At 51.9% G+C, this 25,471-nt stretch overlaps 9 protein-coding genes across 9 annotated transcripts in view; 2 read left to right on the top strand and 7 right to left on the bottom strand.

Moving 5' to 3' along the window:
• Positions 1-538: 538 nt before the first annotated feature.
• On the bottom strand, positions 539-931 carry BU25DRAFT_424541 (uncharacterized protein; the record flags this gene model as incomplete). The annotated part of the gene is made up of 1 exon (XM_033708291.1): positions 539-931. The coding sequence occupies one exon, from the start codon at positions 929-931 to the stop codon at positions 539-541; it is 393 nt and encodes a 130-aa protein (XP_033558055.1).
• Positions 932-2,116: 1,185 nt separating this feature from the next.
• Positions 2,117-3,834, bottom strand: BU25DRAFT_424542 (uncharacterized protein; the record flags this gene model as incomplete). Its single annotated transcript, XM_033708292.1, has 2 exons — positions 2,117-3,644; positions 3,698-3,834. 2 exons carry the CDS (start codon positions 3,832-3,834, stop codon positions 2,117-2,119), a joined length of 1,665 nt encoding a protein of 554 aa, XP_033558056.1.
• Positions 3,835-4,777: 943 nt separating this feature from the next.
• BU25DRAFT_433915 (polysaccharide lyase family 3 protein) lies at positions 4,778-5,592 on the bottom strand (the record flags this gene model as incomplete). The annotated part of the gene is made up of 3 exons (XM_033708825.1): positions 4,778-4,978; positions 5,030-5,334; positions 5,388-5,592. 3 exons carry the CDS (start codon positions 5,590-5,592, stop codon positions 4,778-4,780), a joined length of 711 nt encoding a protein of 236 aa, XP_033558057.1.
• A 2,174-nt stretch (positions 5,593-7,766) lies between these two features.
• On the bottom strand, positions 7,767-11,414 carry BU25DRAFT_442338 (uncharacterized protein). The gene is made up of 3 exons (XM_033709291.1): positions 9,591-11,414; positions 8,113-9,268; positions 7,767-8,076 (listed from the first exon to the last, which is right to left on the bottom strand). Exons 1-3 carry the CDS (start codon positions 11,317-11,319, stop codon positions 7,929-7,931), a joined length of 3,033 nt encoding a protein of 1,010 aa, XP_033558058.1. The 5' UTR covers positions 11,320-11,414; the 3' UTR covers positions 7,767-7,928.
• A 235-nt stretch (positions 11,415-11,649) lies between these two features.
• Positions 11,650-12,691, top strand: BU25DRAFT_424546 (N-terminal nucleophile aminohydrolase; the record flags this gene model as incomplete). The annotated part of the gene is made up of 5 exons (XM_033708293.1): positions 11,650-11,656; positions 11,727-11,789; positions 11,887-11,981; positions 12,036-12,248; positions 12,305-12,691. 5 exons carry the CDS (start codon positions 11,650-11,652, stop codon positions 12,689-12,691), a joined length of 765 nt encoding a protein of 254 aa, XP_033558059.1.
• A 949-nt stretch (positions 12,692-13,640) lies between these two features.
• BU25DRAFT_169530 (uncharacterized protein) lies at positions 13,641-15,129 on the top strand. Its single transcript, XM_033700808.1, has 4 exons — positions 13,641-13,787; positions 13,898-14,129; positions 14,254-14,419; positions 14,506-15,129. Exons 1-4 carry the CDS (start codon positions 13,775-13,777, stop codon positions 14,629-14,631), a joined length of 537 nt encoding a protein of 178 aa, XP_033558060.1. The 5' UTR covers positions 13,641-13,774; the 3' UTR covers positions 14,632-15,129.
• A 3,181-nt stretch (positions 15,130-18,310) lies between these two features.
• On the bottom strand, positions 18,311-19,780 carry BU25DRAFT_424548 (uncharacterized protein; the record flags this gene model as incomplete). The annotated part of the gene is made up of 1 exon (XM_033708294.1): positions 18,311-19,780. One exon carries the CDS (start codon positions 19,778-19,780, stop codon positions 18,311-18,313), a length of 1,470 nt encoding a protein of 489 aa, XP_033558061.1.
• Positions 19,781-20,736: 956 nt separating this feature from the next.
• On the bottom strand, positions 20,737-21,664 carry BU25DRAFT_375144 (uncharacterized protein). The gene is made up of 3 exons (XM_033704083.1): positions 21,478-21,664; positions 21,372-21,419; positions 20,737-21,325 (listed from the first exon to the last, which is right to left on the bottom strand). The coding sequence occupies exons 1-3, from the start codon at positions 21,592-21,594 to the stop codon at positions 21,197-21,199; spliced, it is 294 nt and encodes a 97-aa protein (XP_033558062.1). The 5' UTR covers positions 21,595-21,664; the 3' UTR covers positions 20,737-21,196.
• A 3,541-nt stretch (positions 21,665-25,205) lies between these two features.
• The window catches only part of BU25DRAFT_169655 (uncharacterized protein), a 1,942-nt gene continuing 1,676 nt past the window's right edge, over positions 25,206-25,471 (bottom strand). The window contains exon 3 of the mRNA XM_033700809.1: positions 25,206-25,471. This exon is cut by the window's right edge and continues 2 nt beyond it. The gene's annotated coding sequence lies outside the window, so the exon portion shown is untranslated.

Consider the following 25,471-nt stretch of genomic DNA (forward strand, 5'->3'; position numbering starts at 1 on the left):
TATCTGACGTTGAGTGTTTGTGTTTCATGATGCTGGCGAGTCGTCATTGTATGGCCTGAGAATAGTACGACTCTCGCTCACAAGAATCGCGTTTCTCAACGAGCTGAGATATATTTAGTTTGGGGAAACAGTACTATTGTATTTGAATTTTCCGCCTTGTAATAACGCTTCATTGCTGATGGTTTACTGATTCATTGATAGTCAAGATAGCTCTCTTCCTACGACTAGTCTTCTAGCTGTTTGTGACTATTCGAGCTAAATGTGCACTACTCACAAATCGCCGTCAAGAAGGGACACGTTTTTGGAACAACATCCAGAATCAACTGATCCTGAATGAGGGAGTGGTATTAGCTAATTAGCTTCTATAGGATAATCCATCGAAGGAGTGTGCTCGAACGCTGCAAAACAGGAAAAAGCAGAACTACCATGTCGCCATGCAAGAAAAACCAAGCATCGTCGTGCCTTGATCACCTCTTATCTTCCCCTTTCTCATCCCTAGACTCCGCTGACTGCTTTCAGAACATTTGGCGCGTGTTGCTTAAAAGCAAGTGATCGTGAAAGCAGAGACGTCAGTCTCGACGGCCTTGGTGACATCCCCATCGAGGTCGAGGAAAGTCTTCTGGTTGTTGATGCGTCCAACCTCGGCGCCGACAGCGTTCTTGATTACACACTGGGCATTGCCCTGGGGGTTGACGTTCTGCACACTGGTGGCTATGACGGCACCGTTCTTGACAAGGATAGTGCCAGTGAAGAGAGTGGAGAAGGTGGTTGGGGTGTTGTTGACGGCGACGGAGCGGATGGCGTTGGCGCCGGAGAAGTCATTGGTGAGCTGAATGGTGAAGAGGGTTTGGGTTTGGGTTTGAGGAGCGGTGGGGAAAGCGAGGGCAGAGCCGAAGATGGCGAGTGTGGATGCGATGATTGAGGCCTTCATTTTGATGGTTGGGTTGGTAGTTGGTTTTTTGGTGGAGTGAGTGTTGTAAGGAGATGCGAAGATTGAAAAGTGTAGGAAAATGAAGATGCTGCCTTGGTTGTTTGGTTGTTGTGTGATGAGAAACCATTTGATGCGGACTGCCTCGATCTTTATACATCGAGTCCTCCAAGGTCGTTGCTAAAGGTAGCTCAGACTTACGCCAGCAAAGCATCACGAGGTATCGTTTTGCTCTGCCTCGATGCTACGCTGAGGGCGGTGGCCTCGAGGCTGCGAGACAAATGTTGCACAGCCATGGATGGAAACTTGCTCATGAGATTGGTTCTGACCGTCAGATTGAGGCTGTGGCTTTTCGTAGCCAAACGCGAGTGGAGCGACCCATCCAGTATGCGGTCAAGCATACGGCCGAACAAGCGGGTGGTGGCTGCGCGGTTCAGCTGAGCGATTGGTAAGTGTAGTGAGAACAGTAAGCTTGACCTATTTCAGCTAGCGCAGCAGCTGAACATTCACTATCAGCCACCGTTGAGTCAGCTGAGACTTACAGCTGATAGGCTCAGCAAGCGAGCTCGTAGGACCTATTTTTGGCGGCTTACACTTGATTTTCTGGACTCAACCATATGACCTTGAGCGATTTCTTCAATTTGGGTTGCAGTTATCTCTGGCGGCGAATGGAATACGCCATGGCTTGCTAGAGCAGTGTGGGCAGGGTGTAAGGTTAACGCAGAGGCAGCTGAAGGCACTCCTGTTCCGCAGCCAAAGATATGACATATCATATGTGGTGTCTTTCATCTTCCTTGGCCGGTATTGAGCTGACCTCACATCGCCTGCTGTTGAAGATATTCGAATATACGATATGTTGTGGCATGTTCTCTCGTAAAGAAGGCGTTGAAATTTAGGAAGGCGCACATGTGATGTCTCAGTGAGAAAGTTGCTGGTCCTTGTCAGCAAGTGTGAATGGAGGCAATTACACGTGGATGCGAGCATTCTGGCAAGATCGCGACCCGAATAGTCCAATCTTGTGGAAGCCACGGAAAAAGGTGATCAGGCGGTCATTTGAAAGAAACGCGCCGGCCTGTGTATTCAGTGCTAATATGAAATCTATACTGACCTTCGCCTTGATGTGTCGAGTGAATCTAGGCCTCATCTCCCACAAGCGCCTCGAGGCAGTGATTGCTTGGTGCCGAATCCTTACGATGATGCTCGGCTGAACCCGCCCCTTCCACCGCCCCTTCCACCGCCCCTCTTATACTTCCTGTGTGACTGTACAACAGGGCTCTCCGCTTTTCTTTTGCTCTTTCCGAGAGGTGTGCTCTGTGTTGCGTCTACACTCAGTGACTGTGACTGCAGGCTCTTCACGTAGTCATCGACTAGTCTCTTCGCCTCGTTGTACTCGCGCTCAGCTTCTTCACTCCTGATCTTGTCAAGCTGGACTTTCATGCCGTCAAACACCTCTTTGCATAACGCTTCTTCTGCGTCGCCTTCTTCATGATGGTGCACCTCACACCATTGCTCGAGTACCGCAGTGTTGTGGCCTTTCGTGAAAGGAGCTCTTATGTGTGCGATCGCGAAAATGAACTTAGAAAATGCGTCGCTATCGAGCCCGGGAAAGTCAGCGAGGAGGTGTTCGCGGTCCTGATATTGCTGAGTCGTCCATAAAAACGCGAACAGCGTCGCTACCCAGCAACAAAGGTCGTTACCCTCAGGCAAATATTGGAATGCCAGAACGATGGTGGCTACGTCTGGTAATTCTTCTCTGAAGGTATAGTTCGTGCTCTGAAACCTGAGCAACACCGCAAAACACAAGTCGAACTCCTCCCTATGGTGTGCGAGTGTGTACAGCGTGACAAGATTGTTGTAGTATTGCTTGAGGTTGATCATTCGACGCACTGCGGCATATGGCTTTACTTCGCGATTGTTTTGCCATTGTGACCACATGGCATGTATGACCTTATCTGGGCAGGTGGTTTCCAGACCTATACGCTCTGCGATGCTTAATATCGGCGATTTATTGTACGTCTTGCCGGGACCTGTGGGTGTATCGGCGTTGTCTGGGTTTCCGGAAGCAACGCCCTTGATGCGTATTTCGGACCCACCAATGCTCATCCGCGATAACAAACTGAGCTTTGGCGTATCAGTGACTGAAGGTATATCTGGAATTACTTCTGCGACAGTCATTATGCTCGTGTGGAGTGACAGGGGCTTCGTGGAGGTTGTCCAGGACGTGATTGGTGCAGTCTCTGTAGTGGACCTTTGTCGCAGACATTGATCGGCAGCGAATTGGGACTCGACCTCGACTTCATCTTCGTGCTCGCGAGGTAGATATTCGGTAGTGATCGTAACATCAGGGAAACGAAATTTCAAGTCCTCCTGACGATCGGGTGTTAAATCACTCCGAGCTACCGTAAAGGTAACAGCTTTAACGTATGGAGGGACAACTTCCTGCTTGATCGACTCCCATGACGTTTGTTCTTTGACCGCAACAGACACCAGGGGTTCATTTGACAGGCCTGGCGTGACTCTGCCAGGATCTCCGCTTCCCAGTTTAGTTGAGGTATCATCTCTTGCAGGCGATTCCACATGCTCGTCGGATGTCAGAAGCTTTCGTACAATTTTAGCACCGACAGACGCACAATCTTGTATGAGATGTGTACCGTTGAGATCAAAATGTTCAAGCTGACGACCTCCTAACTGCAATGATAACGTGAAGGGTTTGTTCCTGGATCTTTTGTTAGCCATATAATCTGGGCCCCAGGAGCAGCTTCCACAAACAGCTTTGGAAGTCCTGTGCTACTGAATATCTCCGGGAACTCGTCTTCGAATTCTGCTTCGAGCCTACGAAGAAGATTGTGCAGTTGGCATTCGGCTTGCGTCAAGCGATACTGGTATGTTTTCGCAGCCAGTACCATCGTGCCGATCTTCAGACTCGCCGGTCAGATCGAACTGAGATGAGTTGCTGACGAAGCGAGCTATGAAAGTAGCCTTGTGACCCTGGCGTTCTAAAATTCGCTTGATGATAATTTCGACTGACATCTGTTTAGCTGTCGTTGTAACCGTCATGACATTTGTTTTTGTGAAGGCGCCAATGGTGTTTGATTGTCGAATTTGCTGCCCGCAAAGTGTCGCACAAGTGTTAACGAGATATACCGTAAAACAAGACTGGCCAGCCAGCCATACTATAGAAGGAAGACCGCGCTAGACAGTGTAAATGCGGAAAACGCTGATTGGGCACATATAAACAAGAGATACGGACCGAGCATGGGATGTGAGCGAGAGAAAGCGAACGCGCCTGTACTCAAGAAACGCGCTATCTTAGCGTTGCCATTCTGGGAAAAGCACGATCGTCGTTGTTGGAATCACGATTCCACCGGGCACGCTGCCTTCCTGTTGGTGCTCCAACCACAACCACAAGAGGCCTGGAGGTTCTCAACGATCGCGCTGCGACATCGATGCGCTCATTTCGCAATGGCTTTTGCGTACTTCTCAGCAGGGTAAAGGCAGAGGTGTTCACCCGTTGCAGCCTCCTGCACAGGACACCATCATTAAGGGCATTATTTGAGCTGGTGCAAGTACTGCCTTGAAGCAAGTACGACGGCATATTATCTTTTTTTCAACAAGAACCTTTTCATGCATGTTCACGGTATACGGCAGACGAGAAGGATCTTGACGACGAGCGCCGGCTTGCAAAAGAGCAAGGCAGCAAAGTGTATTAACAAGAAGGACGGATGTATGTATAAGTAGCAGGGCCAACATCGCAATCGGCAACCAATGTTCCGATCGCCTCTATATCCGCCAAATGGTGGAGGCCAGGAGAAAGCCTAGGGCTGATCTCTGCTCGAAAGCTAAGCCAGCTTAACCGGAGCAGGTACCGGCCTTAGAGGGCTCGCAGCCACCAGCGCAGCCGTTGTACATCTGGCACTTCGTCTTTGCGTCGGAGCAAACGTTCTTGAGAGTAGCAGTATCCTTGTAGTTGGCGTTGATACCAGCGAGCTCACCACCATTCTTAGCGGTGACACCCTCAATGTAGACGTTACGCTTGCACTGCTTGGAGCACTGGAAGAGAGGTCAGTGATCTGTATTATATACCCGCAGTGCAGTGCTTACGTTTCCGCAGGACCTGTAGAGCTTGCCGTAGTCCTCAACGTAGAAGTTGATGATGTTGACGGTACCGCAGCCGTTGTGCTGGATGATCTTGTCCGAGCCGTGGTAAGCACCACCACCGATGACCCAGGTCTGTGACCCAGCCTTGTCGTTCTTGATGGAGAGAGCGTCCTCGCAAACATCCTCCCACCAGACATACTCGAGAGTGCAGTGACCAGTGCAGTGGACACCCTCAGCCTGATTCTTTCCGATGATGACGTTACGGAGAGTGGCACCCTCGTGGAGGTAGAAGACGGCATCTTTGTAGTCTATATGATGTAAGTATTCATTCAAGAAAGTTAGAATGGTGTCGATCACTTACCTCCCTCACCCTGGCCACCGCAAGCACCGCTGCCGCGGTCGTACCTGTACCACTGCCCGTCGAAGACCTGGCCGGCCTTGACCTCAATGACGGCCTTGTTGGTCTTTGTGCCAACAGCCTTAGGAACACCACCGGTGAAACCGTTGCAAGCCATGGCGGCAGGAAGGAAAGCTGCAACAGCAGCGAAGATGGTAGAGGCCTTCATTTTGGAAGATTGGTTGTTGGAGCGAATGTGGTCTGAAGGAGTGATCGTTTGAAAAGAATGGAAGGGAAGTTCGAAAGATTGAATTGAATGCTCCTGGCTGATGATGATTCTAGTGTTGGACTGCCGATGGTACTTATAACCGTCTCTTCGACCATGCTCCCGCAAGTACCTTATGGTCGCCGCCTACGAAGCTACACAGCCAAGCTCACTGTAATGATTTCATCTTACCTCGAATGAACCTCCCTCCACGACCAATCCACACCTCATTCGCGCAAGTCCACATGGCGTCTTGGCCCTTGGCAAAACAACCTCCGCTCTGCAGGAAAGACATGCCAAGCAGTGTGTGTGCTAACCGCAAAGTCGAACTTGGCGATCATAGATAGCGTTTCATGGTCCACGTGGGATGCAGAAGGTGTAAATTCTCCTGCGGAAGCTGCATTGTGTTGTTGTTTCTGAAACGCTTAGCTTCCTCCTGTTATTCCCAGCGAACGGACTAACACGCTTTTGGCCCTGACGTGCGGTAGGTGTAAGGCTTAGCGCAGCCTTCTGCCTCATCGGACAATTACTCCATCATCCAATATTTCGCCGGTGTTTATGGGATAGAACAAGTGTGTATCAGATCGGAGGCATGGCATCGATACGGTACCATCGTCGTTGACAAGCGCGCAAAGCGTTGCGAGTACCTCCATGACTGTAGACAAGGATGAGCTGATTGAGAAGCGGTGAATCCTCACGGAGCCCCTTTCGACCTGGCTCTGTTGCGGCGACAGGCGGAATGCTCACATCCTGTCAGCCAAGAAGGACTACAATCTTAGCGGTCGTCGAAACAAACCACCGCAAGCTCAATGCTTGTCGCAGTTCTACCAAGAGTCTAGAAATACATTCAGGAACGAGGCTGAGCACCTCGGTATGCACGAACATCCACCAACTCATGATCTTGAAAGAAACGGTCATGCTTGACATCATGTACGGCATGTGCAAGTGATCGGGATGCAAACGTGCAGCTTCCGAGATACGCCGAATGCGAGTTCGGGAATCCTTCGATAGCAAGGCGCCGACTGGCGAACAGAAAAAGTGGAAAACACTGACAACACAACCAGGACGTTAAGCGATCTCATCTGAGATGCAGTCCTTTGAACCTCTGAGTACAACAGCCAAGACAGACGCTGAAGTCTGGACAGAGCGTGACAATCACTGCCACATTTGGCACTTCCATGAAGGCACTCACTTCTGGTCTTCGCGTCGTAGAATCTAGCAGTGAATGCAAGCCTCGAATCGAGGGCAATTTCCTGGTGTTGGCTTCTACTTCTGGCACCTTCTCAATCTGTTCACGACGCTCACCTGAGCTCCGCATGTCCGGGCAAGAATGCTGCTAAATCCACAACACTAATGATGGACGATGGACTTCATCAAATTGAAGCGCAAGCCCTGGTCTGCGGCACCGCAATGTGAAGGGAAAACATAAGGAAAGCGCGGCATGCGCCCCAGATTTCGGAGGAAAGTTGATGTATATCGGCCGCTTGCATGCAACTAAAAGGCTCGGTTGCAGCGTTATTTTTTGCTGCCTCAACTTCATGTCACCAATACTGTAGATCCATGAAACTCATTTTTCGCATATATGCCCTTTTTTGCTCTTCACTAAGGAAACATACTATCGCAGTGCGACAGTGCGCTCACGATTACAACCTCAGGATAGCATGTGCTCAACACGATAGCCATGCCAAAGAGGCACAACGACACACGACGATACGCAGCGGAGAAGGACCACACAGACGAGACTGAGAAAAGAACCCTTACCACAACCGCCAGCACTGTCCGCTAAGACGCAAACTATCCATCAGGACGACATCAAAATAAGGTTAACAGCTCGCCTCCACACCCACGCCTACGGGCCGTTGCGCATCGATTCCAGGATCAATCAGCCGCAACGCTGGAATTTCACGACAAAATCCAGCCATCATGTTTCAAGACCATCGATTGTTGCCGTTTTGCCGTCCATCCTACCGCTAACCAGGCATGGTCGGTTGAGAAGCACGAGCGTCGACTATCCTGCCGTATATCCGCCAAGCGTGATGTCGCGATATCTCAACGACCATCTCTCAACATGTCAAACAAGAAAAATATTCGAGAGACCAGAACGTTGTTATTGAATCAATTACAAACATTGGGGGGGGGGGGGGGTCTGGAGTCCTATATCCTCAACGCTAAGAAGGGAAAGTAAGGTGCCACCCACGTTTCGCAGCGACAGCCGTTCCTCTCCCTCCGCCGACATGGCTCAAGCCGGGGATGAAAGATTGCGCGAGTTCGAAGGAGATGGATGAAGCGGGCTATGGCGGTCACACATACGAACCCAATCCCACAAATGGATACAACACCGCGCCCGCATCCCACATCCTCGCGGCCTCAGACTCCATGTATCTGCATCCACGGTCCTTGCATTCTTCTCTCCAGTTCTCACCCTCGATGATCAGCGAAGTGGTTGGGCTTCTCCAATCATGGAAGAGGACGCGTTTGATTGACCTGGATAACCGCTGTGTAAATAACCTATTGAGCTCCAATTTTTTCAATCCTGCGAGACACGTCGTTGAGTCCGCGAGGCAGGCGAACACATCTGCCCACGATACCTCAGGATCAGCCAGCAGAACATGCTCTAGCTCCAGGGTCACGAGACTTGTTGATGAGGGCGCGAGGAAAGAGAGTAAGTTGTGAGCGCGGGCGATGCGGAACAGGTCCAACCTGCACCTCTCCAACTTTTCAAGCTCACAATGCCTCGCCATCTCCCCAAACAAATCCTCCTCAAGCGCGCTGTAACAACTTAGTTCGAGAGACCGAACGTTTCTGCACTTCGCCAGGAAGCGGACGACGAACGGCGCGCGTGTGCGCTCAAGTTCGAAGCCTGAGTCTGGCGAGCGCCAGTCGCGGAGGTTGAGCTGCAGTATTTCTAAATTGGACAAGGCTGCGTCGAAGTATCGGAGTGAAGGGGCGAGGCACTCAAGGCGTCCGATACTGACAGCACCGTGCCTATTCTCATCGTGAATCTTGATATGTTTGACTTTCACCCCTGATGTAGCGAGTGCGGCGAGCGTGGATATGAACGGACGGCTCATTTCGTGTTGCGAAGTGGAGCAGTAGCGATGAGAGAATTTTGAGAAGCGTGATTCCATGCCGGTATATGAGAAGGTGATGCTCTCTAGATTAGTGAGGCGCGAGAAGACGGTGGTGAGGCATTTGACATCGAAGCGCGTCTCATTGAACCACTTCGCCACCTCTTCCGCCTCCTCTTGCAACTCTTCAAACTCCCCATTCAGCCTATTGATCAGCTTGCTCCCATCTTCATCATCTGTGACTGGTGTCATGTGCCCTGCGTCTGCGCTGCGCCGACGTGTCTTCCATAGCTCCAATGAATACTTGGGTGTGGCATCGATGATGAGGTGGTGCAGTGCATTGCCTACGTCAGGGTGTGCGGATATGTCGACAAGGCGTTGGAGCGAGGCTTTCGTCCATTGTAGGTGTTGTGTTATGAAGAAGCGGTGTTTGAAGATGTGGGTAGCTTGGGTGCGGTAGTGTGATGTTGTGAGGCGGAAGGAACGGAAGCTGGAAAGGTCGAGGTATGAAGTGATTTGTTCGATAAGTTCTGCTGGGAGCTGTGACAGTGACATGTGTGTTTGTATCTTGGCTAAGCTGAGGTTTTGTATGAGAATGTTGATGCTCGTGTCAACGGAAGAGCACGTGGGTTGGCCATTGCGGGGAAGCCGAGCTGATGTCCACTTTGCCACCGCAAAGCTGACGCTAATACATCTGACGCTGGGGGTTCATAGTCATTCCATATACGAGGAAAAATCGATAATAAGATGCTCGAGGCCAAGCTGGACTTCGTGATGGATAGTTTGATTCTCTGTCTACAATCACCAACCCGTTGTCGTTCAATGAATCGAAAATCTTGAAAGTTGATATGATACAATCTGTTCAGTAATGGGGACCAATCTAGTCGCTGTCACTGTCGCTGTCGCTATTGCTCCCATTAGACCCGTTACTATCAGAGCTTGAGCTGGTTCCACTCGCGCTTCCACTGTCCGAATCCGAGCTATTGCCAGCCTCAGATTCGGAGTCCGAGTCGTCACTCGAGCTGTCGTCGCTGCTGCTATCAGAGCTACTCTCATCGCTTGAAATATCGGTCCTGCGCTTGCTCTTGCGGGCCCTTTGCTGCGGCGCAAGATTCTGAGCCATGGGGTTTATGCTTGTGGTCGGCTTGGGGGCCGGCAGAATCGGCGCTGTGCGACCAAGCGCTGACAGAAGTGCTTCGGCACGGCTGCGGCGCATGCGTCGAATGTATGCATTGCCGTTGGGGTGGGTCGCAAAGCTCTCGACGTCGCCTTCGACCTTTCTGCGCTTTCTCTCCTTGGTGACGCGCTCTTGCAAGGCGGCCTCCTTGGCGGCTTTCTGGGCATCTGCGTCCATATCTGCCGGTGCTTTGGCGTCTTCTGCGTCGAGCTCTTTGATGATTGCCAATGTCTTTTCTTTCAGTCGCTCGATGACACCTGCACCTTTCAGACCCTTGATGTACTCAAGTAGTGCTTCAGAATGCTGGTCTGGGATGCGGAAGATGTTCAGGGCGTTATCTACGACGTCGTTCTGTTTCGCTTTGTTGAACTTCCAGTTGTCGCGGTCGTTGTAGTACTGAGTGAGGTAGGAGATATAGACGGAGGGATCCTTCTTCTTGCCCTTTGCGGCGGCTGCAGATTGGCTCTTGCTATCTTTCGAAGGCTTCGCTGGCTGTGAAGCTGGCTGTGCAGCTACCTGTTCTTCTTTGGCTGCAGTGCTTGCAGCGAAAGCTGCTGCTTCCTTCTCTTTCGACGATGTCTTGTCCTTCTTATCCTTCTTCTTCTTCTTCTTCTTCTCCTTCCTTTCGGTCTCCGCTGCTTCTTTGGGCTCCTCAGTAGTCACTGGTGCTGAAGTGAAGCTAGGCTGTTCTATAGCTTCAGGCTCTTCTCCCTTCTGCTCAGCTGCCCACTTTTTGAACCACGTTTGCCCACTATCACCGTCCACTCTCTTTGTATCAGGTGTGAAAGCGACAGACTTGCGCCGGTCTGTCCTTGGAGGTGATCCTGAGGAGTCTTTGCTACGATCCCGGAGTATGGGTTGATGTTTCTGTGGGGTCGAGAATGAGGGCGCTGGAAGATGGTCGACCTCAGTTGAGGCAAGTAAAGTTGCTCTTGTCCTCACTGGTACAGCTTCAGCAGGTGAAGGTGCAGGCTCCTTTTGCTGAGCCAGCTTCTTTCGGTCCTTGGGGGTAAGCTTGGGCTTCTTCTTTTTTCCTTGGCGATAATTTGGATCTCCTTTTGCAGGTGTGGCTAAGGAGGGCTCGTTTGTGGTGGTATCTGGCATAGCATGGTCCTCTTGCGTACCGATGGGCGCATGAACAACAGCATCTTCGCGGGCATGGTCGTCCTCCGCTACCGTCCGACTCTTCTTTGATGTTGTTGGTTCGCTCTCCTCTGCTGCCTCATGGTGGTGTTTGCGTTTGCCAAGCCTTGACGATTTTCCATTTTGGGCAGGCTCGATGGAAGACTCAGAAGGTTTCTGGGTTTCTTTTTCTGCATCAGGAGTTGCTACAGGCTGGGTTTCGCCCCCGTGAGATGCAGTGGACTCAGTTACGGCGACTCCGGATCGGGCCTCACTCTGCAGCGCAAGGCCAAGTCTGCGCCAGGCAGGAATCCTCGTTGACATGATCAAATGTGGAATATGGAGTCGTCTTATTACGATTATGCGGAGACTCGACCCATCGCTCAACTCCGAATCAGCTCGATCCGTGTATATGTCAGTTTTCGAATGTCGAATGAGAGGCGTGAAAAGAGATTTTGGAGCTGGAAAACATGGTGGTCCAAGCGCCTCTGGCGATCCCCGGCTTCCAGGCCGCCAGTGGAAGGCGCGTCCAGCATCCAACGACCACGACATCTCGCCTGCCATCACCACCAGCGCCGATAAAGCTTACAATCGCCTCCAAGAGCTGCACCCGAAGCTGAAACACATAAACACACATATACACCCGCCGCCATCATGTCTGGTGCGTCGCCATCGCCCCTCCGAGCTTGTGTTTGTCTATTACATATGCTAACAGCTCCCTCGTCATACAGGAAGCGCAGGCTACGACAGACACATCACCATCTTCTCCGACCAAGGTCGCCTCTACCAAGTCGGTACGATACCCTCCATAGTCCTGCATCCATCGACTGCTCGGCGCTGCAGCTTCGTAGCTCTCTCCCACATACCCCCGCTAACACAAGGGCCTTACAGAATATGCATTCAAGGCAATCACGGCAGCGAACATCACATCGTTGGGAGTGAGGGGCAAGGACTGCGCAGTAGTTATCTCGCAGAAGAAGGTTCCTGTATGTTGCATCGAGCTCACGAGGCGGTAATGTGGTACTGATACCTACGTATAGGACAAGCTTATTGAGCCCTCCTCCGTCTCTCACATCTTCAAGCTATCGCCGTCTGTTGGCTGTGTCATGACAGGTTCCATCGCCGATGCGAGAGCTTCCGTGAGCAGAGCGCGCGGCGAAGCTGCCGAGTTCCGCTACAAGTACGGTTACGAGATGCCCTGCGATGTCTTAGCCAAGAGGATAGCCAACATCAGCCAGGTCTACACACAGCGGGTAAGCAAGAACAGAACAGAGGAGGCAATGGAGCAGAAGTGCTAATCTTGGTGCAGGCTTACATGCGACCGCTTGGTGTTGCCACAACGCTCATCTCGTTAGACTCAGAGTTCGGCCCTCAACTATACAAGTGCGACCCAGCAGGATACTACGTCGGGTACAAGGCGACCGCATCGGGGCCCAAGACACAAGAGGCGCTCAACTTCCTCGAGAAGAAGCTGAAGAACAAGGAGCATGCAGAGGGCAACTGGGAGGAGGTCGTCGAGCTAGCAATCACTGCGCTGAGCACGGTCCTGTCTGTCGATTTCAAGAAGGGGGAGTTGGAAGTCGGCATCGTCGGTGGACCCAGACTCGATGGCCAAGAGGGCACCGATGCCGCATTCAGGGCGCTCACCGAAGAAGAGATTGACGAGCGACTGCAATCAATTGCCGACAAGGATTGAGGGACCAGTGGAGACTGATGCCTCAGGGCTGAAAGGCGGTGGGTCGCTGAGGTAGGCGCAAACACGAGAACCATGACGAGCTCCGGATAGCATGAAACGACCTCTCAGACACAAGAAGTGCTACAGAAGCACCATGAATCCAAGACTTAGACTCACATACCTGCATAAGCGCAACAGTGACTGGAAACTGGAACCGACTTGAAGAACTTGGGAGTTCAGCCCCCGGCTCCACATGGTGTGTATGATCCTTCCGCCTATACCTCAATGACAGCATTCTCCTTAGGCTCCAGCTGCCATGCGCTGCAACATCTCAGGAACAGCCTATCGACGTCATCTGACTGGCCGGAGTCGCCAGCACAGCCGTTCTGTGGCTGACACCGCTCTGTGACTATGGCCCTAAGAGCGTTGCGGAGATACTCAGGTTGACCCTACCCGGCGCCATCTTCAGGTTCACTCAGCGAAGACCACGCGAATGCCGCACCGCTAATTATAAGTATGAACCAATCAATGGTGGTGCTGCGGCTGAGGTACACAGCTTAGCACCATGCCTTTCCGGATGAGGCCGTGGAGCTTGGTCCAAAGCGGCTTAGTGTTTTGGTGGCTTTCCATACCGCTGCTGAATGCCCAGCGCAGCACTGACGAACGTGCCCACTCCAGCTGCGATGGTAATGGGGCTCGCAAAATAGGATGTGTGCTTCTACGGTTCCTGCATGCTAGTTCTCTCATGCAGCCTCAGACTCAGTGCTACTCTTACACCCCATCGGAGCCCCATTGGCACCCTCGCAATGCTGAGTGGTCCAGCTATACCAGCTAATGCCAGCTGGACGCTACTCAGAATCCAAATGTGGATACTCGGCAAGACGTAGCGGCGGGAGCAGCCCTCACTACTATCAAGCCTTGCAGTGTACCATCCTTCCCATGAACACCTAGTTGATCCCCGTTATATAACGGTCCTCACGCCTCTGTTGGTCTTCATCACAGCAAGCAAGCCTTACCCCAACGACTCAGTTTTGCATTGATCCACACTCAACACCACCAGGATCAAACTCTTCCTCTACACGATCTTCTACTTTCGTTGCCAACATGTCTGACGGCCGTACGTACTCCTACTTCCAAGCAACCCAGACCTCCTGGTGAATTTGCTCGCTCTACATCTCTGCAAGATATTACTGCGTCCAGATCTTGTTACTGACCGTACTTCCACAGTTAACGATGCCCGAGCTATGCGGATAACAGAGATCATGACGGACTTCCGCAACCTACAACACTACCTAAGTCAATTGCGCGCTACACCGACCGCGGAGGAGTACTACCTCGAAGGATATTCACTGCTTCGCTCCTGCGCCAGCGAAGCCCAGACCATCCTTCAAACACCATTCTCCGCCAGCACAGGGGCATCTACAGGGGACCCTGAGCGCGAGAGGCAGCAATTGAAGACGTGAGTGCATATACCTGACAGCCTTTGCTCTTTCTGTCTTGTGAAGGAGCACTTGGATGTTGTGGACGTGACATCAGCGGTCAGAGTACCTTCCTTGGATGTATAGGCTGACGTCAGAGCACAGAATCATCACGGACGCAGCGGTACGACGATTCCAGTGTCAGCGGGCGTACCTGAGAGCGCACGCTGGTCTGAGGTGGATGAACTCACGTTACAGCATTCTGCGAGGCCAGAAGCCGAACGCAAGTCACCTCGCAGCGCTACAACAAGTGGATGGCACGCTACGCAATGTACGTCAACGACCCCTGCATCGCTCTACCCCCTGTCTATCACTCTTCACCATTACCCCTATCGCAGCTACTGACAGACTATAAAGGAGCTCCTTGCCATTACGGACACTTACGTTGAGAGTACACTCCGCAACCAGGACGCTGCCCAGGGCAAGTGGCTCGTAGAAGACCCTTCGCTCGCTCAGATCCAGCAAGCGCTCATGCGCCGATGAACATCACGGTCGATCCAGCATCTTTCCCGTAATTTGTACCTACTGCATTTGGGCATCCAGCCTCATGGCGCCACACATCTCCTACTCGATACCCATCTCATACTACGTTACGCGTCATCGACCCAGCATGGCCTTCCAGCAATGGCTTTGAAAACGCCATACGACGAACACGGATACTCTTCTGCTTAATCAATTTACCCAAGATAGCGATGCCTTGTGGTGGAACGCCCTTTCGACAACGGTGTATTCGGGGTGCGCGTCTCTCAGGCTCTCCCGTACTTCCCCCCTTTCTTTCTCCTTCCTTTGTGCTGGTCACACTTTCTTGAAAAGCATACGCACTTTTTTCCCTGGTTTTTGATAACGCTACAAAGCGGTCAACCTTAGCGTTGGCGTTGGTCTCTTTCTTTTGACTAGCTTACGTTTGGTCGCTTGGCCTGCTTCTCTTCAGGCAGTGCGAAGCGATCGTAGTGGGAACTTCGTACACAGCATGACTTCGCGGAGGTATTCAGCATGGGATTCCTGGTATGCCAAGTTTCGTTTTCTCGTCTAGCATGTTCTTAACTTTTCTTTCCCTTTTTTCTTGCAAATCTTACTCTGCTGTTGAGCTCGTATATAACTATCCTCATCAAACCTTACTTCACATTATTTTACCCGGACCATGATATTGCCGTCATTCACTACCAAATTTGATTCGCTACGGCTACCTCATCCACGACACGCATCAAAGACTAATGTATGACGCACGACCGATCTTGCAACCCTCGACCCGCGGCAGACGAGCAACGTTCTGGTGTAGCGAGCTCCCTGTGGGCCCGGCAGAGCCTAGCGGTACACCCTAAAAGGTCAGCTGGGATCGCAAGCGCGTCGAATCCGAACCCGCGGACGCTCTCACGGCACCTAGAGGAACGGTTGCGACTCACCCGGCACGTGGAGCTCACGAGGAAACGGCATGATGTCGTCGACAGCGCTGACTGTGTTCACAACCGCAATCGAAGATGCGGCTGAAACAAGCGAAGCATCGAGATCCTGTGCAACAACGACTAACAGGGCTGAGTGACAGGACTGGGATTCATCACCACCACGTCAATTACTTCACCGCAATATCTTGTTGTCTGCGACAGATCTACTCCGAAACGCCTCAAAACACCAAACCTCATCGCCCTTCCACAATATCCATCACTACACAGCAATATGTGCTTCGGCATCGCCTTACCATAAAAGCCATCGCACACCCCACGACGCTAAGTTCACTACTAAAAGTAAGCTAAACACTCGGCTAAAGGCTTATGTCCCCCGCCTTGCTTTTTTAGGGGCTAGTAGCCCTTCGGGGCTGCCGATCGGTAGCGTACCATGCAACGACCTTGCATCACATCATCGTCCATGAGTTGTGAGGTTGGTGATGAGGGGAATGGGCGACTCGTACGGCTCAGGGTGTATGGGTTGTGAGGAATTGGTTACGTAATCGACGGAAAGAGAGGGTATGGGATCCTGCGTAGGGATTCTGTGAATGCGAATGGGGTAAGTTGCGCGGAGGTTACGCGGAGATAGTTGTGCATTGTGGGTGTGGGTTTGGTGAGGTGAGTCTATGATGTGTGTGCGATGTCGAGTATGACGATTGCCAGGTATTGGAACCGGGGGATGTCGAGCCGCAGATGTAATGTTGTGACACCAAAGTATACGGCTATTCTTGTAGATTGTGTTTCTCGTACTATGAAACATGCGAATCTCAAGATATATCGAAATGTTGTATCCAAAAAGCCGGTCCACACCACCACATAATATCGTCAACACAGTCATTTGAAACTCCAATAGTATCCTCCTACTGTGAACGTATTCCACGTTCCTATTAAATGATCCCCAAATATCCACAAAAGGACTAACTATGGGCTACCCACTGTCTCTCCCACGCCATCATGAAAAACCCAACACTACCGCCTTCCACAAGAAATCCCACTGAACGCTCAAGCGCAGCACGGAGGGAGTCAACACACCAACCCGCCATTCTCATTAAACGGACCGTAAATTCCAATTGCGAAAAAAAAAGCAGTCCACATCTGTGGCCCAGGAAGCAGTCAGAATATCGACCCGAGAATCGCATGGCCACAATCCTTCACCGTCCATACCATTCTCACTTCTCTAGCTTCTCCAGATTCTACAGCCTATTACCAAACACCCTAGTGACTTCATCCCGCTATGTCGCGGGAGTTTAGGGAGGCCCGATCAACGTGAAGGTCGCCTGGAGGTAGTCGAACTCGTGAGGAAGGAGTGGTTGGTCAATTCGCTGAGTCTTCTCCCTCTGGCACTTCCTCAGCTGGTGCTGGGATTCCAGGGGTAGGTGAGCGAAATCGCGGAATCGATCGAGGGGTCCTGGAGGTATTCGTTGAGATGGCTGTGACTCTAGTGTAGAGCTGTTGGCAGTGGACCTGTTTCGCGACACCATCAGCTCCTGTTCATCCCTTGATGGCTCCCTTGCAGTCCTTTCGAAGAACCAGCTTAGTCCTCTGCGGCTGGCGCGGGTCCGGACATTCTCAACATCTTGCCTGAGTATGCTGTAGTTGTCAAGCTGAGCGCGGTAAGCGGCATCATTCGCAGCCCCTTCAGCAAGGCTGACACGAGGAATCGAATACGGAATCTAGGAATGGCCTCCGCGATGTTTGTCGCGTCTGCTCTCCCTATCCTTGCAGTGATGGCAGCTGTAAGCTGCTCTTCCCTCGCGTTCAAGTCTCCCTGTATTGTGTCGAGTGCAGCTAGTAGAGCACTTCGGCGTCTACTTGCAGAGGTAGGGAGCCATTGTGTGCGCCATAGTGGACACTTTCTTGCCAACTGTGGATCGTTGAGCACCTCCTTTAAACAGTCGGAGCCGAACACATGAGAGCACCCTGTATTGCCTTTGATACGGATCCATTGTTCGCGTGTAGATGAGTATGTCTCCAGGCAGATGGGACACTCTTCTGATGTAGAAGTCTACGGATTGACTTCTGTGTGTTCTTAAAACTCCGTGCAGCAGTGTCAAGGGGTCCATCCATTACCGAGGCTACGTCAACTCTTTCTTTCCTTCATAGTGAGGTACGAAGTAAGAATGGAGTGTCAGTGGTGTAATATGGTAGAGATAAAGAGCGAGAAGATCGCGGGAGTTGAGAGCATGTGCTAGATTGTGTTAAGATCCGGACAGAGGTGAAGGCGAGAAGGGTCGAGGCGCCGTATTAAGGATAACGAAAAACAAGCTTTTGAGGTGATGTGTACTTATGAGCACATGCCTTGCTGTTCCTTGAGGAGCGTACTGAGGCAAAGTATCGCGGAACGGCTTTTGAAGTCTGGACTACGCTACAATTTGAGCGAGGGGCGTGCCAAGCCAAGGAATTGTCAAGGCTGCGCCGTGTTACCTGCCTGCTGTCAGTGAAGCTTGATACCTGTCGAACTCCACCTGTGGTCAGTAACACGATTTGGGTCTGTGAAAATTCTGGAGGGAGGTCTAACCCTCGATTACATTAGTCTGTCGGTCTAGGTTTGTCGTTTTAACGGATCTTCAAGGAGTGGACGACCCTAAGGTCGGTATTACATGTTTTAAGAGATTAGAGGGTTGAGTAAAGATTGTCGAGAAAGGAAGATAAAGACAGAATGTACGCTTCTGTCGAAGATGATGCGGTCAACGGCGAAGGAAATCACACATGCTTTCGCCCTATCTTGCACGGTTGCGAGATACCAAATCGAGAAGATTGGAGATGCTCATCATACGTGAGAATCCATGCGGAGAGTCCGGTGCTGTTATTCGACTCCTGAGACCGGCTGGCCGCTGCGCCATGGAAGCTGCGAGTATGGGCTGCGGGGGCGTACCGACTGGCTGAGAGTCATTGGGTAATCCCAAGGTGCTGTTCGACCGACGCAGGCGCGATGTCGGATATCTGGGGAGGAGGAGTTGGGCTCGCTCAATCTCGTGATTGGTAGTGTGGACAGAGCGTCGGTCGACATCTCTACTTATGGCTTGATTGGCTGCGGTGCCAGCAAATGAGAGTGGCGGCGAAGTGCCCTCCAGCTCTGCGATATCAGGCAGCGCACTGCGACGATTGGGAAGTGATTCGGATTGCCGCATGTTGCTACTATCAGGATTCTCACTCCAATATGCTTGTAGGTGCCCCTCCATCATCTGTGTATTGATTCCTTGAATCGTTGGTTGCGAGCGAGACCCATTTAAGGATTGCAGACGTACTCGTCCTGTTTGAGGCTGGTGTGCTTCTGTTCGTGCAGTTGGCGTCGGTATCCGGAGTCTAGGCATTGCACGACCCGAGCGGCTGATAGTGGTGGTCCTGGCAAGAGCTGTAGGACCCCTTCTGCTGTTTCGCATCGGAGGTGCAACCGCTGGCGAAAAGTTGGACTGCTGTGACGCTTGCATACGAGGGGCTGAAAGGTCTGGGAGCGATAGTGTGCTGTTTTGAAAAGCGACACCGAGTAGCGAATACGGATCTTGACCGTTGTCAAGCTCTGCAATGACCAGGTCTGGCAAATGTCTGGATGTTCGTTCTGCGGTGCCTTGCAACACAGCGTGAGGTCGTGAACGAGGAGCGATAGAGCCTACAGAGGCTTCGACTGTCTCGTCATTCCTGTCGAGGAACGCACGTATCCGACCTTGGAGCTGTCGAAGGCGAACTCTCACCTCCTGGTCTAGAGGCGGTGCACCTGTAGCCTCCAGAGCTTCGATGAATTCCATATTGTTGACAAGCTGCTCCACATGCCGGCCTATACTAATGTTACTGGTAGCTTGTACGTGTTCGCGCGAAGTCAGTCGTTGCAGTGCCCTCGATTCAACACCGTCTCGTGTAGGGGTTCGTAATTGGGTAGGAGGAGCCAACACCTGCGAAGTGTTGGTGTCTCTGGGAGTGGAAAGGTTGATCGATCTTCGAGTGTACCATTTTCGGCGACAGACTGGACATGTGTTCTTGCCGGGGTTGGTGCTGTCCAGATAGGCTTCAAGACACTGGCGTCCAAACACATGTCCGCACTCGCTGTTGCTGGTGACACCTACAGCTTGGTGTGAACTATTATCGTATGGGTCGAGGCAGATACAACACTCATCGCCCTCGGAGAGAGTACCGCATTCCGTAGAGATATAGGCAGACCTGAAGGTCCTCAGGGTTGGGTATCTGCGCGGCATCGCCTGCCTCTACGATCAGCCTGCAGGGCTCAAGTTTGCCTGGTCGAAACATCGCACATGAACTTACACTTTATCGTAGCATTATACGAGGAACGAGGCTAATTGATGGTGATCTATTCGTACGGAGATTTGCACAACTGACTGCCAGCGGGAGGTCTGTAGCCCCGGCGGTATCTACAGAGAATCTCCGCTGAGCTCTAGGGAGGCGTCGAAATCTCACCCAAACTTTCGTGGTGCACTGATCCATTGTCTCATTCAATTCGTCAGCCTCCTGGAACCCCTTCTCGATGATCGTTACTCATGGAGTCATCGATATTCGCCAGACGCATTGCTCCCTAAGGCGACAATTCGTCCCATCTAGGCATTGGAACATACTGAGCCCTTTCTCTTAACCAAGCGAAGGTGCGCATCTCGTGGGTAGGCGATTCTAGAGACAGTGAGCTGCGTTCAGGTACCGGTTCACAACACGGGAAGGGAGCTGTAGCAGGTGGTTCTAGAGCCTGCGCAATTGCCAAACCTAAAATTAGTATAAACCCATTCCTGACCACGGTTCCGTTGCTGAAAACCGCGGTAATCGCGACGCAGGGTAAGGCAGGGTAAGTCTGGTCAACGTCGTGAACATCAGGAGGTACGGGGCTCAAAGATCGCGTTTGAAATACTACTGATGGTTTGCGAAGATTGACATACGTTCGAAGGCGATATCACGTTGTGCGAAACGCGTGGTGTAGTTCTGTCGATCGCGTCGCGTCTGCGAAGCTGGAGGAAAGCTCCCTAGCGCGGCTTAGTCGTGATTGCTACTTAGACGCTTCCTTTCCAAATAAACCATACCAACTTCTACCACACCTAGTTCTCGCCTTTACAGCGTGTACGGGACAGCTGTAGCCTCCCCAAGGTCATATACCACCAATGGCCAGTGCGGGCTCGATCATGCTTCATCATGCTTCGCAGCGTTTGGAGTTCGGAATTCGTACCAGCAAGATCTGAGATTTACCTACGAGATCTACCTTGAGAGCTACCCTGGCCCTGGCGCTTGCCCCGTCGTTCCAAGGAACATATTGTTCGTGGCGTATTTCGGTGTCTGGTTCTGCCCTGTCTCTTGAACTAGAGCTGCTTGGCCAGAGCTGCCTGTTGATACATCTACAACTCAGAATGCGGAAACACAACAAAAGCAGCGATGTCAAAGCATTGCGGCTTCCTCCAAAGCCAATACTATGATAACAGGCCAGAATCTGGCAACGATGACGCTTGGAAAGAAGACTCGTTACGACATATGCATCGGTCGGGCATCGGCAATTATCACTCGTCCTCGGGGACCTTCAACGAACGTATGAGGTGTAAGGTCCGTAAAAGAGCCAGGCCGGCTGCTCTATGGCTCCGATGCCAAAATGGAGAGCTCGATCATGACTGAAGCGTGGCTTATTGGCTGCGTCGTATCCTTTGATTGATGGGTATGGGTGCGTTCACGAAGACGTCATGTTCGCCGGCTATGCGTGACTGCTTCTCTTCGTACTCGCGCGATGACATCTTCAGGTCCTCGATTTGCGCCTGCGGGAGTCAGTTCAAATGACCTGAATGTTCATCGCAGCCTCACCTTTGTCAATGGCGGTCCAATAGTCGATATGAGAAAGCCGTCTCGTCCCTAACAGTCGGTTAGCCCTTGATTATGGTCGTCGGGACACCTTCTGAAGACCCCTTACTTGGAATGTGTACGGTCTGACGATTGCATCGGGACCACAATGATATCTTATCTCATTCTGGATCACAGCCCGAGAAATGCCATATCCGGGGACGAAGTATGAGTTGGGGGTTGTCATTATGGAGTGCTAAACCAAGAACAGTGCTGACAAAGCAGTAGATGATATACAAGCCAGGTTCACACTATGTTCAAACGCTGTCGTAGCGAGAATGAGCTTGGGCTTCGCACAATTTTATACATCCCGGCAGCCCTGTCTTCAGGTCACACATCCATTGCTGAACCAGACAAGTACACTGTTGCAAAGCGCAGTCTCAACATCGTGTCCGGGAGCGTTACCGAGGAAGCCCCTGGTTGGGCTGGTATGCGCTGATGCCGCTCGCCTCATTCTCGCCCTAACTTATCGGCCCAACGACGATCACTGGGCAGCAGCCATTTGAGCCAATCCAACGCGCCGCCTTATTTTCTGTCTTCGTCTTAGCAGCAATTCCAGTGCGGCCTGTCCATTGAGAGAGATCCGAAGCTTTAGAGGCGCTGTCGTACAACTACCAATTCAGCATACGGCTTCGACGCAATGGCATAGCTGCCACGTCTTCACCCCCCATACTGGACGCAAATACCACAAGTGTATAAGGTCGATCTCTTCGCCACCACATTATCAACTGGGCTCTTCGACAAGCTTCACTCGCATGTGTTGTGTTTCCATGTGTACACTTGCTATGCCTGTGGGGACAATGCCCTTGGCAATCGCGCGCCCTCAAGAACCATCAATGTCGATCATCACCTCAAAAGCAAACACACCCATACGGTTGGGCATGAGACACTGTGGACTCGCACTGACAGATCGCCGGTGTCTCGCATGGGGAACCCTCCGCCTCACCGCCTCCACTACCAAGATCTGTCAAGTTCACGAAGTGTTCGACGATCGCAGGGACATCCTTTCCAGAACGCGCTAGATGTCCGGACCGCTGGGCATCTCTGCATCCTCATTGCTACAATGCAACACAGACAACGCATACTTGCAAGCACCGACCATGATCTGTCTGACCAAGTTCGATCCTCCAGGAAGCTCTCGGCACTTGACTTGGTATCTGTGAGATGTGAGTTCCAGCAGCGAACCTACAGCCTGTCTATTCTATTGCGCTCTGAGACAGCTTGATTATTTGATACTGGGGACCCCATGCAAAGCAGAATTGAGCATCAGCAATTCAGAAGGCGAAGACACGGATAGCCTGCAATGAGTCCGGCTGCACCGAATTGTACGGGACTCCCACGATTTACCAAGATCCACTCGCTATACATCTCGGACACTACGCGCCTTGGTGTCTCTGAGATACCCCCTGGAGGAGCCTTTCGTATCTTGCCCTCCCCGCGAGCCCGATGATGCTTAGGAGACATGCAAATAGACGCAGAGCCTCACCCTACCGCGCGCCATCAGTCCAAGACACTACTACCGGCGGCCATTTACAGTCACCTGCATCAAGCTGAATGATCCTTCGTCGCGCATTACCAGTATCGTTGCAATCAACCGATATTACGTATGCGTTCGTGGGCAGACGAACCTCTGCCCAATGCCCAAGGGCCGAGCCACAGGAGCCGGTTCGGACCACTTCACACCCTGACATGCAGGACCATGCCTGACGGACGGCGGAGGAGCGTACCCCGCACGTCTGTTAGCATTTGGGTCTGGCACGTCAACATGCATTCATGGGCACTGGAAGGTCGAGTTGCAGACCGCAGACCGCATGCAGCTCATCGATACAGACCGTTCTGAGCTGTCCATTTCCAGACACTCTGCCTGCAAACGAATCAAGTCTTTCCATCATTTTCATCACATTCCATCAGTGAGCTGATGTTCGAAAGTGGGATTCACTGACCAGAGAAGGCTTGCCAATGGAAAGCATCATACCTTTACAGACCGGAGATATGGGTCGTGAAACCACGTGGATTCTATAAGCCGCACTCGAAAACTCTCTCAGGTCATTGCATGCTCCATCGAACAAGCCGAAACTCCCGAAGATGGCACCAAGGTCGCCACTCAGAATGTAACGACACCATCAACAGGCTTCATGATGCACAAATATCCTTCGCCGCCTTGTTTTCGGGCTGACAGAAGGGCCACGATTTTCGGTCTCCAACCTCTAGGTTGCACGCCTCACACAGCAAGGGCACAAAGGGATTTCAGGCAGGCTGTCGTTAATGCGTCCTTCGGAGGATGCTCTCTTCTCTGTGTCGAGGCTGAAGACGCCAGGGCTCTCACGGCCGACACTTGTGCACTACTAAGTACCGGCAGGTTCAGAAGGTCATTGACCGTGATCAAAAGCAATTCAGCCACCAAGTGAAGCTTACGGCAGCCACGACCATGCCCTATTGTAAAGCTTTTTTACTTCTCTCACCCCAAAACCCCCTTGGCCGGCTAATCCGGACATCTCAAGTAAGTGCTTTAGAAGACTAAAAACAAAGTCACCGCATATTGTTGCCTCACTAATGCAAACATACCATCTGACGAGTCTTAGCACACCTTCTAGGAAGTCTACTATCGTAGTCTAGCTCGATGTCAGGCATCTCGTGGCGAACGGGACAACGTCAACTTGTTAAGCACCGAGCAAGCACAGGAACATACACACTCGTCTTGTCCCATAGCCAGCTATCTTTGCTAGCCTCTATTCCCGCCAATGCTACGGCACACACCAACGGACATGACCGGGCAATCTCTCACAAAAGGTGAGGCGAACCAACAACATCCTTCGACGCCGATTGGGAGAACCCTCGTGATTGCGCCATCCACCCCACATCCTGATCCGTCGGCAGATTCATCATCATAAGAACAATCTACACACATTTCAAGCGACAGATATGTGCGTTGGAGATACCAGCCATCGTTGCTATACGAGAGCAAGTGCCGAAGTCTGCGCTTCTTCATGTCTTAAACGCATAGTGAAATATCGTAGACGGAGCATCCACCTCTTTGTTGCTTCTGCGAAGCAGGAGCCTCTTGTCGAAAAGAGTCCCGAAATGACGCGAAGCGCAACGTCTGATGATGGGATTAGAATTCAGTGCCGATGGGCTGTCACGGGACAAGAAGCCAACGCAAGCAGGGTGGGGATCGTGTAGCAATGAGTTGTGGAGGTATTTGTGCAGGAGGCGATGCGGAGCAGGCCACTCTAGAAGCAAGGCAGGAACGAGGCAGCACAGGTCGAAAGCGACATCAATAGAGGAAACTCCCCCCCCCCCCCCACCAACAACGTCGAAAACCAAGAATGGAACTCGTATAAGGTCTGTTGTATATGTTGTAAGTAATCCGACCCCATGAGAATGCCCCCTGTCGCTGAAGCACCCTCGGTCAGGACCATCTAAGTTTTCGTTGTGCCTGATAGACCCGCCTACACGCTCCCACGTTTCCTTCTTCACCGCCTGCCAGTTCTCACCCGAATGAGCTCTGTCGTGGGCACTGTGACTCTGCACCTGTTCGAATCCGTGCGTTTCAGCGAGACATGCCCAGTCGGTCAACACACGTTTTCTGGTTGATTTTCCACTCGCGGTGAAGATGCGACGCAAGCACTCCGTCAACGCATTCCGACCAGTGTAGTCAATACCGGCATAAGTCTGGCTTCCCTCAAGGGGTAGGCCCAGGAGGACGGCGCTACGGGATTCATCAGTCTCACAGGCACTCCTTGCTCATGCCCTCCCTGGGGGGCGTGATGTCCCTCCCACCCGCATCCGCATCCGAGGCTCTGCCCGTCGACCCTCGCTGAACCTGCCAGTAGCCACCTTCTCCGCTCTCCTACGCACCATCTCCTTCGCCAGAATGTCGGCCGTTTGTACGTCCACGGAACGCGACTAGCGTCTCCACGCTTCGTGGGTTGTGGCGTTGCTGGGCTGGGAACAAAGTGAGTAAGGGGAACGACTGGGAGTGTTTGGTAGGTAATGTCATGGGTTTGTTGTGATGGTTTGTTGTGATGGTTTGTTGTGATGGTTTGTTGTGATGGTTTGTTGTG

The sequence above is a fragment of the Macroventuria anomochaeta genome (assembly GCF_010093625.1).
Source record: "Macroventuria anomochaeta strain CBS 525.71 unplaced genomic scaffold BU25scaffold_34, whole genome shotgun sequence".
NCBI classification, from domain to species: domain Eukaryota; kingdom Fungi; phylum Ascomycota; class Dothideomycetes; order Pleosporales; family Didymellaceae; genus Macroventuria; species Macroventuria anomochaeta.